This window comes from Polyergus mexicanus, unplaced genomic scaffold (genome assembly GCF_030449975.1).
Source record: "Polyergus mexicanus isolate NDT 795.1 unplaced genomic scaffold, iyPolMexi1.0 SCAF_5, whole genome shotgun sequence".
Lineage (NCBI taxonomy): Eukaryota > Metazoa > Arthropoda > Insecta > Hymenoptera > Formicidae > Polyergus > Polyergus mexicanus.
Window position 1 is genome coordinate 2805101 of NW_027223325.1, and position 12136 is coordinate 2817236.

The following is a 12136-nucleotide window of genomic DNA, read 5'->3' on the forward strand; positions in this document are numbered from 1 at the left end:
CAACCCCGAACCTTATCGTTACGCTGTATAATAACTTGACACGTTGGATTTGGAAGAGTGGGCGCGCGCACGGTGCGCGATAATTGTCCCATCTAGGAGGACAAAAGTATTCCATCTGATTGTACAGCTGTTATATGTTTCTACTACAGCGTTTCTTTCTCTCTCCTTAAAAAGTAAATTTTAGAAAATTTATTTTTCATTCAAAAATTCACGTCATTTATTTGCATCTTTAGAAATCAATTTGCAAAGGATGGCCTTTATTTTATTTTCATTGTCGATAACTCGACGATCACAAGCGCTTTGATATTTTTTTGATAAAATAACACGCTTTATTCTCATGTTTACGAATTTTGGATACCTAAAAAACATCGAGAAAAAAATTAAAAGAATAAAACTTGTTCGTTCTCTAATCAATTATCTGTTATAAAAAATGGATTAATAAAATAAAATTCAAGACATATATATACCTACAAATTCTCTCGCTCTCTCTCTTTCTTTCTTTCTCTTTTTTAATTTTAATAACAAAAATTTGTTTTTCAAGTTTATTTTATTTTTTGGTTTACCTCTCTATAGCCAATTTGACGTGAATGTCAAAGGAACAATAATTATCGACGGATTTTATTGCTGAAAATTGTTATCGCAATTCTCTGCGTCAGCATCGAAAGCTATGACGAATGTTGTATTACCAAGAAAGAGAGAGAATAGCTTGACATTTAAAATATTCTTTGATATTTGTGTTTACGGCGACGCCCGCGTCGTATCGGAATACACGATCGCAGCCGCACGACATTGAGATCCGGCAGAACTCGGATATGTCATTCTGTCAGCGAGATGGACGTTAAACGATCACTCGATTAGCACAACCTGGAGAAATTCACCATATATGTATACATATATGTATCGTCTCGACATCGCGACGTCTTGTCCGGCATTAATCTCAAAGCAGTAATTGAGATCGATGAGAGCGGTGAGGAGTCGTCGTCCGAGTGGCTCAAGATAATGCCCTGTAAGCTTTACAAATGATTTTTCCTACAATGGAAATGTGCTGAGAAAGAGTGCATTATTATGTTTGTTTTCTTTTCTTTCTCTCGAATTTAGAATGTTATTAAAGATGAATATAGAGAAACAGAATAGAAAATTATATAATTATATCAGAGTTAAATTTTCATTTAATTATATCAAAGTTAAATTTTTGTACAGCAATAGATACAGAAAAATGTATCCCTTATAATAAGTATAAATGGTTCATATGTCAGCCTTAAATAGTTTAAAGTCAGAAGTCTGTTACTCTTGATATAATGACAGAAGATAAAAGAATGTTAAGAATGACAAATGACAGAAGAATTTTAAATTAAACGTTGAAATCATAGGTAATTGTTCAATTGGTCATAAATTTTCCATGTTATTAGCAATAATAATATTTAATCAAAATACTTAATGTACAAAAAATCAAAATATTTCTATAATCGCATCATGATATAAATAGCGATGTAATAAATAATTAATAAATATGTATTTTGTACCATGGTATGAAACGAATGATTGATGACTGATCGAAAGTTAGTTATAGCGTAAAAGATAATTGCCTGTCATGTCAGATACACAAAATTTCATATCAATAAAATTTGAATGTTCATCGCTTAATTAAACTTTTTCCAATAATCGCACATTTATTATTACGGATCTCTATACATAATACGTAAAATATAGAGATAAAAATACAAAAACCAATAGCAATCAATATTTCAATATAGATCTTTTGCACGCGGTGGAGCCAAAGTACTCTATAAAGATCAAAACCATCCTATATAACGGTTATCTATTTAAATGTAAATCGTAGACATTGCGTATGCATGTTTGCCCATAGAAGTTAAACATGAAGAGCGACGCGTCTTGATGTAATACTAATAAATAAAATAACGCGATTTATCATTCGATAACTTTATCGAATTTATCAGACGAGTAACGGGCGATTCTCGATGACATGTAATCATCCCCTTGACTATTCCATTCTACAAAGGAAATACAATTCAAAATACGATCAGTTAACGAACATTGTGATTAACGCATTACGATATACCGTATATGTGCTCCTTTAAAACGATAGTTTTCCTTCTACATGCGCGCAAACAACAGTTCGTATCCTCGATACAAGGATTGCGCGTGTCATGGCAAAACGGTATGTTTCGCGAGTGGATTCTTATATTTATGATTAAATTTAATACTATTAAAACAATGGTCACAAAACGGAAACGGTTACAAATAATATAGTATACATTTATGGGTCTATCAATAATACAATTGCCGATTTACAATTCTGCCATGGCGGATTAATTGATATACACGTGGACGTCAGCGACCTGAAACGTTTTCCGTTATCGGTCTTTCGCGCGCGTACGATCGCCAATTCGTCAAATTCGGAATAGAATCATTACTTTTGATTAATTAGAATTAACACTAAAATCCAGATTAGAAGAAATTTATCTCGGCGATACATAGTTCTCGGCAATATATATTCTAATATATTATATACTACATGTGTAATGCCACATCTCTCCAAATATGATTTGGAGAATATTTTTGCGTAATCGAACAGCTTGCGGCGAAATGTGCAACGATGGATAAAAAAATATCTCGAAAGAAAAAATAAAGCACAAGAGATCGCCTGTACGTGATTATTAATAAAATTCAAGGACTTTTCGCAATGAATAATTCAGAATTTCAGAAAGTAATGCCGACTGCTCAGGCTTTTTCCTTGATTTTATCGACAAGGATACATTGCGCATTGAAGCCTCTTCTTGAATAATTCGTATCTCCGAAACTTGTGGCGAGGAGCTAAGGATGCGGAGGCACGAAAAACGGATGCTCCTCCTCCTGGGGGAGCACTTGATGGCTCCTGTCATGTACGTGATATAATCCGTAATTGATACCGCTTGTCGCTATCTTTTTCAGACCTTGGATACTGGACAATATAAGGGCCATTTTCGCAAGGATAAGAGCTTTGCCGCCCAGCACTGCGAGAAACTGAAAGCCCATCGGTACTAGAATCGAACCCATCAACAACAGACCTAGCATCATCAGTGGCAACATGTGATGACGGTGACGATGACGATGTCGATGACGTCCTCGACCTGGGAATTTAATGTAAAATTAATTGTAAGTTAGCTTCAAACTCGATTGCTTTGTAAAACTTGCGCTTACCTTGGACAATATTTCTGTTCGGACCAACATCGGACGGTGCTGTGTTGAACATGTGTTCGACGTCAATTTTAAAAGCGTGAGTCCGCAGAACGCGTGCCAATCGATTCCAAATAACTGCTGACCAACTGGTGTTATCTCCCGATCTATCGGGAGAATTATCTCTGTTGAAGAATCGCTGCATGTGTTTTAATTACAAATATGATTTTACTTGCAACAACGATACGCTATGTGCAGTAAATTCTTTAAAAACGCAATATTTTTTTTTTTGTTTTAAACGCAGTAAATTTTACAAACAAGCAATGAAAAAATAGACAGTAGAGATATTAATTTAATATATATCTCTTTTTTTACAACTTTGAAACTTGTGTTATTATGTTCATCTTCCGAATGGACATATGTAATTATATCTGCGAATTAATAAACAATTTCGAAAACCACGGATGTCGCTTAGCGATATTATAATAACTTCTTCTTTATCTGATTACACATGATTAATTTTTATAATATATATGTGTTTCTCTCACAGTAACTTTGTTACATCACCAACGGTGTATGTAACAAATGCTTTTACTCGTATCCTTTTAATAACATTGTATAATTGAAAATTATTGAAAGTTTTCGATGCACAACGCTCTGACGTTAAAGCACGCAATAGATAACACATTCTTCCGAAATTTAACAAGAATTCTAATATAACAAATATTACGAATCGCTATAGGAAAATCCCTCCAATAACATTCCAGCTCCCCTATCTCCCTGATTAACGTATCTTTAGCCTTTGTCGGACAAATTCTATTTCTGACTACTACACCTACCTGTTTTCCCGCTACGACTCATCGAACTTGGCGGCCCCGCAAAGTTTATTTATAGCATTCAATTTTTTTTTTATTTGGTGAATCTTTTGTATTATATATAAAGAGAGATCAACTCACTTAAATTCCGCGCTGTTCTCGTCGTTCGAACGAAATCGTATCAAATCGATTCCCTCGAATATCGGAATAATGTCATCGTCGAGCAAGGCATCCAGGGTGTTGACAATTCTCTGCTGCACGCATCCTTTAAAAATCTCCAATAATTCATCCTGGCCGGAACTGTTCCAGGACTCCGGTGAGCAATTTTTGAGTACAGACCGTAATTCGGAATACCATCTTGCTTTATCGTCACAGTCGGCCCTTACGACCGCAGTCAGTGCGAGGGCAAGGATGTGGAAAGCACGGGGGTGCATCTGCATTTAAACGCGTACGAGCCTCTCAGGACCGGCGATATCGATGTGGGTTAATGCTGCGTGGCTAAACTTTCTCTCTTTTTTCCTTTTACAGAAAATGTATCTCGTTAAAAATTAACTTATTTCCCTTATACTGCTCGCTTTCTTTGAACGACTCTTTTGCCAATATCGAGAGACAATTTCTTCGAATAAAGATATTAAAACTGGCAAAAGAATATACAGTTCAAAGAAAGTTCTAGTAAAAGACACTTTGTCTATTTATCTATATGTACACAAAGACTATAAACAATACGAACCGAATCAGAGAAATGAAAAACCCAAAATAAAAAAAATATTTTAGATTGTTTTTGCAACTTTTATTTCTATAAAAATATAAATTGAATTTAAAAAATGAATAATTTATGAAAATATATATTTATATTTATATATTTTATATAAAAATTTATATTTTATATAAATCTTTTTTTTTTATAATTATCAAAAATCAAGTTAATTCTTTTTTTTTATATATTAGTTTTATAAATGTATAAACGTATAAACATTTGATGAACGATATTATCAATTCTAAAAATGAAATTAAATCGAAAAAAAAACAAACTCTCGGACAAATATATAAATTCGATCAAATTTATTAGATAATGTGTTTATAGTGCTGCTTACACGTGCTTCATTCTTCCTCCCGCTTATTTTTTCTCTCGGTCGTCCATAAAATAATTTGATTTATTATTATTATTTGATTTATTATTATATTACAGTTTTTATATATTCCTATCTTCGATTCTTTATGTATATGCATGTAAATTATGAAATGTTTGAGAGTAACAGTAAAAAATCAATAATGCACTAATAAATGTACATTTATTTTTTTAAGAAAATTTAGAATCGGGAATGTCTATATCTTCAAAAATATCGGAGGTATCAAAATTAAAAAAAATGGTAATTACCGATATTTTTGCAAAAAGCTAATTATAAGATGTCACATTGTTTATTATTTGATTTACTTTTATTTCTGATAATAATAAATATATATAATTTATTAAAAAAGAGAATATGTGTGTGTCTAAATTCGAGCAAATGTAATTTTATAATATTTTACATTTAATTATGTACTTTATGTTATTAATTATTCTTATTTATTATTATTAAATAAATATTATATTAATTCTATTTATTGATGTGTATTATATAAATTTTTTATTAATTTTTAGAATTATTTTTTATTACTATCTATTATATATATATATATTTTTTTTATGTTAACAAAAATATATGATACTTTTAATTTTTATATATTTGAGCTAAATAAAAAACTGTTGAATAAAGCGTAGGATTGTAAAAATATCACTCGTTAATCTGTGACATACTCTTCGAATTCACATAAACACTCGTGTAGATCTTTACCTGGAAAGATCGGCACTCCTCCGAGGATTTCTTCGCCAACGGACACGTCGCGGTGCACTGCGGAATACGGTCGTGCGGGCGGTACGTCGCGTACATTTATACGTGCAGAAAATAGATTAAGGTGCCGTGCAAGTAGTCATTACGAGTCATCGAAGGGCATCAAGGTAGCGGTCAAAAGGCGGCCGGACTTTACGCTCGACTGACCTCTCTTCGCAATCGCTGGCAAGAAGTGTGCTAGCACATACTGCCTACCTAATATGACAATCCGGACTGCGATTTTCTTTCCGACGATGAAATTCATCCGATTTCCGGCAACTATCCGTCTTCATATCGACGATTAACATAAATACTATTACGGAGAGAACTTTCCAAAAACTTTAGAGCACAAGTTCTGTGAAAAATAATTAAATAATAATTTAAAAAGATCATCGCAGTATCTAAGAAAAAAATTATAATCGTATAAGATTAAATTTGTGTATATAAATTTCATAGAAATCGGTATAAGCTGTTTCTTCACTTTTTCAAAAAATATAAAAAAAGCGTCAAGTTCACGCATCTATCAAAAAAATTTTACAAAGAAATATGTTGCCTCAATACATAAAATATATGTAGAGTAAAAATGAATAAACTTTTATTATATAAAACAAACTCGATTAGAAATTGTATCGGTTCAACTCCGTCACCGAAATTTGATAATCTAACTCTCAACTACTATACTGTTCATCTCATTATTAACTGCGCGTGACTTGGTGCGAAGCACGCATGTCTCTTAATTAGTGTGGATATAAGAAATTCAGAAGAAAGGAATGAGACAATAGCTTGAAATATTGTCTTTTTGAAAAATTTAAAAGCATAGTAAAATCTATCTATTACAAAATACATTTCAGAATAAATGCTTCTGCTTTGGCAGAGAAATCATACAATAAAGAATGCAATATATGATTAAGTTCGTATTGGATCGTGAATCTGAAAGTAGACGAGTTAACATTTCCAGTGCGTATAACGCTGCATATAATTCCGCCTGCATCTACACAACAAAGCAATTTACCAGTAATATCATACATTTAGAATTTATATAATATATAATAAAGCGTATGTGAATATTATTTAGCATTTAAATTATAAACTCAGCCAATATGTAAGATGATAAACCTAAAAATTAAAGATAACAAATTTTGAAAATTTGTTTTTATGTAATATGTAAAATATATCTTAAACACATACAATGATCATTTCTGTGCTTATTAATTTAAAATTAATCCACAGTGGAATTTTCAGTTCTATTAAGCACTTTAAACACACAATAAACATGTGTACTTTATTAATTAACATATAAAAATATTCAGTCTTTTTTAATATACAGTATATATACACATATCATTAGGCAAAGATATTCAGAGAGAAATTCTGTAATTTTATCATGTATTTGCACGCACGTTATGTTTTAAAAATGTAGGAATTGTAACTGCATACTGAATAATTGTCTTCTGGTATTGGCTCACTATCATCGTGTCCATTGGATATTGCACTCTCACTAGGTTTCATTCCCTTAATGCGATATTTGTTTGTAGGCATACCAGAATTGATACACAATTCCAGTAGGGCCCATTCCTGTGTGGAAATCCGCGCATCTGCTTCACTGATGGAGTTCACCGAACTGTGACGGAAAGGCATAATGTTCGCTGTGCTTTTACACGCGTAATCATTGTTTTCTATCTTACTACAAACCGGCGCGCACTTCACAACACGAGATCGTGCAGATACATAATGATTGTCAACGGAATTGCCGTTTTCACTTTCCGCGTGACGAAACGACGATTTTTGAGCACAGTAAGGCGAACTGTTTATCCTCTCTCGCGTACCGTTATCACAGTTTCTCGATATCTGACCAGATTGTGCTATATTACTGCTGGTCGTTCTCCCCAAGAAACCATTAAGATTACTTGATATATTTCTGTTGTAATGTGTGTCCGTCGTGTTGACATTCACAGATTTGTACAATGGTGAGTATAGCGCAGCGGTCTTGGAGGAATAAGCCTTGTTTGTAAAGAAAGATGGATGGGCCCAAGAAATCTTCGTAGTTTTCGGACATGGCACGGATTTTTTTACTGTAGATGTCACTGTCGTAGATATGGAACTTAATGCCTAAAAATCGTCATATATCTGTTGGAAATATACTAGAGAGATACTGTCTATTCTAGAAATAATATATTGTAGAATATATTCCAAGTTTGAAACAGAAAAGCATTTTTCTTACAATTAATATAGTTTTCAATATCCACTTTAGTGTTTGCAAAACATACTATACACATAAACAACTTACTTTTGGCATCCCAGATCTAATACATTGCGCCAACATAATATCTTCCTCTTCTTCAGAAAGTCCGACATTGTCTTCGAAAGGTAAGCGTTTTTTCGTCACATTCTTTCTTTGCTGTATATATTTTGACTGAAGAAATGCTGAGGAAGTGGAGGGCGTCTGCATTGTATTCATTACTTTAGGATTTTCTGTGATAACTTGTGATAATGGCTGTTTCATTGACGGTGATATGCTAAATCTCGCCTAAAACAAATTATCTAATAAGAAAATATGATTCATAATTGATTGGTATGTAATATTTTATATGAATAGAATTCTCTTTTGGTTTATGAACAATTTCACCGTCGACATTTTATCATCCGACATTTCATTGTCCGACACTTCATCGTCCGATATTTCATCTTCCGACATTGATATTTTATCGTCCGACATTTCATCGTTCAGTATATTTGCTTGTTTCGTAATGTTTTTGTTGATGTCGCGGAGAATCAAATATCGAACGATGAAATGTCGGATGGTAAAGTGGCGATGTACAAGTGTCTTACAAACAAGTGGCAAATGGCGAAGTGACCTGATATCTCTCTTTTCAATTATAAAGAACCGACTAATAACCTTTGGCATTGCCGACTGTATGCATTCTGTCAAAATTGCTTCATCATCAGAATGATTCAGACTGTCATCAGAAAATTCATCCGGATGCTTCAATAATCCACTACCTGGCGATTTAGGCCTCAATATGGAATTCTTATTTCCATGATTTACTTCGACAGGCGAAGACGATGGTGTACCGCATATGTTAATCATATGCAACATTTCCGATTTTTTGGCGAACGGAATGTTATTTGTTGGAGGTAGAATTATTTGCCTCGCCTATAAATAATAATAATATAAATAAACTGTTTTAAATGATATAATGTAGTTCGGTTTTAGAGTTATATGCTTTCTTTCTTTATAAAAAAATATATGTAATAAAAATTCAAGCCAAAATAGTAAAAAATCCATAGCTATTATAATCAAATAATATCGAGTATAATGCGCCTGCCAAGTTTCATCGAAATCGATGGATTACAATTTCTAAATATTCCTTTATAAGAAAAATAGATCCAATTAAAGAAATTAATACCTTAGGTATGCCCGATTGAATACATTCATCTAATATTTTTTCATCCTCGCCTGAAAGATTGGTACTTTCATCGAATAAATCACCTCTGTGGCAATCGATTTCGACTGATTGGCTGTCTGGCTCTATCTTCTCCACATCCTCTTGTACACTTGGCATTGAAAGAGCAGACAGATTGGATTGCGATCCTACCGGAGAGATATCCGCGGGCGTATCCTCCGTGCAATATACGTGTACGGTATCTGAAGCAACTGTATCCACCGTAGTTCTATTCGTTTTCAAATTACTGGTAGATGTTTCTACAGGAGTCGCATGTGATTCCAATCTACTTGGAATAGAATTTCTCTGATACGGTACTAAGATACTCGATGATTCTATTTGTGTAGGTTCCTGAATCTTCAGGGACTGTCTGTACCTGTAAATATATTTTTTAATATTATTTAAAAAAAAAAAAAAATGTATAATTAAGTGTTAGGTAAACAGAAATCTTTATATAATTTTTATACAAATATATTTATAGAAATCGTTTTATTTGATCTCTGGAACATTACCTGTTAGTTTGCATTCCCATATTAATACAGGCAGCCAACATATCTTCGTCATCCTCATCACCATCGCTTACTTGTTCTTCTTTCTCTTTACTCTTTGAGCTGTTTATTGTCATATTAAGCATATCAGCCTCAAGTTTATGAACGTCTTTCTTATCTTCAACAGGTACTCTTTCTAATTTATGATACATCTGTGTATCATTAGATATTTTGACTTCGTCATCAATTGTAAGAGAACTCAGGCTTGTTGCACTAGAAAATTCAATTGGTGTCGATTCTTCCTTAAAAGTAGCAATCTCATCTTCAAAAACACTATTCATTGTGGTTTGCGGTTTAGAAAATGCTGTAACAAATATAAAATTTAGGCAATCTTCAACAGACAAATGTTTATATTATTATTAACGTTATTACTATTGTTGCAAATGATCAATAATATTATAAATACTAATATTATTATATAATATTATCAATAACATACATAAATGCTGTTGAATTGGTGGTCTTACTGCCTCTTCTTGTAATTTTGAATGAAATTCTGCATTTTGGGTTTTATGATTACGTGGACTAGGTAAAGCTGTCTGCGTAGGTGAATCTGGCAGTTCACTCGGCGAAACTACACCACTGGTCCTACGGCTAAGGAAATAATAAAAAATAATTTTACATCCTACATATTATTGCAAAATTAAAGATGTAGTAAGTAAAAACTAAAATTTATAAAGGTAGCATTTAAAATCTACAATTTACCTAAAATCACTCACTACAGAACTACGATCGTCATGAATTGAATGTTGCTCAAATCCACTCAATGAGCCAAGCGAACTGCAACGCGAAAACATTAAAGGAGTTTCTTCTGCATAACAATCTTGGCCACTAAATGTTACCATTTTTCCTAAAACATATAACATATTTTATATGAGATTCGAGAATATACTTGATATATTTATCAAATTTATACACATAAAAATATATCATGTTTCCCAGTTTATTGCCAATTTGATATCCAATACAAACCTTCTTTATCCAACACACGTGGATTATTCTTGCGCTCAGACAGATTATCATTTCTCAAAGACAATTCTGTTTGATCGTTATTCAATTTCAGAGCGTTGTGATCATCATTTCCCAGTTCTTCCTTATTCACGGAAGGTGGCAAGTCTACTTTTGACATAACTCCTGGAACGTTATTCTGAGAAGTCACCGCACTACTCAAGGAACTAAGCGAATTGGCACGAGAGAAACCGCGCGATGTTTCTTCCTCGTAATAACTTACTATCTTCTCTGGAGTCACTTGGCCAGGATTAAGAACCACAGTGTCTTTTGGGTTCTCCTCTTCGAGTTCTTTCGTTATCAGACCGTCTTGTTCATCGCAGTCAGATGTCTCAGGCTGCTTGATAAAGGACACTGGACTCTTCCTAACGGCTTCAACCGGCTTCTTCGGCATCTTCTTCGAGAGTTCGTTCTCCTTCATATCTTCGACTCTGAGATCCGACATGGAGGTGGCCGTGGAAAAATTGAAGGGTGTCTCGTAAGGGGTTCCCTCCGTACAGTAAGTCTTGACCGTATCCTCTTGTCCACTGACAGGGAAGTATTCGGCGCCCTGTTTCTCCTCCTCGTCAGTGTCGTCCTCGGCGTATCGTAGACTATAATCTGTCGGTTGATCCAGATCGGTCTCGGCGTAGTCGCTGAACAAATCCACCTTGGAGTCACGTTCACCGTACTCCTTCTTCGAGGCACGACGCGATTGCTGCGCGCCCGATTCGGTCAGGTGATTCTGCGGCGGAGCGTTTCTCTCCGTATACTTCTTGCTGTAATCGACCGGCTGATCGTTCACGTCCTCGTCGTCCATATTAAGTGAATTCTATCTGGCAGTAAGATTAATCGATCTAGGCGCATCATCCAAGTCAAGATGTGATTACAAGAGCGTACAAAGTAATTTGCAATGCTGATATTATGATCTCGATGAAAATAATATCAAATATTATGATCCAGAATCAAAGCTATAGTACCTTCTTTTTTTTATATCTCTGTCCATTAACGTGTCATTAACAGAATACAAAATCCGCACTGTGACTGTATCCTCTTCCTCTCCCTCTGATTCTCATAATCTCAATTTCTCAATATTAATTTCTAACGTCATAGAAGACGAAATGAAGAGAAAGCAGTATCGCACGTAATTTACAAACGTCAAACGATGCCTAGGGATTTTTTAGACTTGACCAATCAGAAAATTCTGTGTTCAATCGAGCATGGATAAACGGGTGTTCTAGCGAACGAACAAATCCTTGCCGTACGTTGCTAGCGGCGCGTGCGATTGGCTGTTG

The 12136-nt window shown here is 34.0% G+C and overlaps 2 protein-coding genes across 4 annotated transcripts; both read right to left on the reverse strand.

The window, feature by feature from the left end:
• Positions 1 to 1780: 1780 nt before the first annotated feature.
• Osi23 (DUF1676 domain-containing protein Osi23) lies at positions 1781 to 5923 on the reverse strand. Its single transcript, XM_070296126.1, has 4 exons — positions 5828 to 5923; positions 4134 to 4426; positions 3202 to 3344; positions 1781 to 3131 (listed from the first exon to the last, which is right to left on the reverse strand). Exons 1-4 carry the CDS (start codon positions 5921 to 5923, stop codon positions 2836 to 2838), a joined length of 828 nt encoding a protein of 275 aa, XP_070152227.1. The 3' UTR covers positions 1781 to 2835.
• Positions 5924 to 7151: 1228 nt separating this feature from the next.
• On the reverse strand, positions 7152 to 11925 carry LOC138933488 (adenomatous polyposis coli homolog). 3 transcript variants are annotated; one of them, XM_070296218.1, is made up of 9 exons: positions 11822 to 11925; positions 10827 to 11677; positions 10560 to 10704; positions 10294 to 10448; positions 9819 to 10158; positions 9271 to 9682; positions 8760 to 9017; positions 8151 to 8390; positions 7152 to 7972 (listed from the first exon to the last, which is right to left on the reverse strand). In XM_070296218.1, the coding sequence occupies exons 2-9, from the start codon at positions 11659 to 11661 to the stop codon at positions 7265 to 7267; spliced, it is 3093 nt and encodes a 1030-aa protein (XP_070152319.1). In that variant the 5' UTR covers positions 11662 to 11677; positions 11822 to 11925; the 3' UTR covers positions 7152 to 7264. The 3 variants fall into 3 exon arrangements, with proteins under 3 accessions (XP_070152319.1, XP_070152321.1, XP_070152320.1); XM_070296220.1 differs by having other exon boundaries at positions 10827 to 11673; positions 11822 to 11924; XM_070296219.1 differs by having other exon boundaries at positions 10827 to 11698; positions 11822 to 11924.
• Positions 11926 to 12136: the final 211 nt, after the last annotated feature.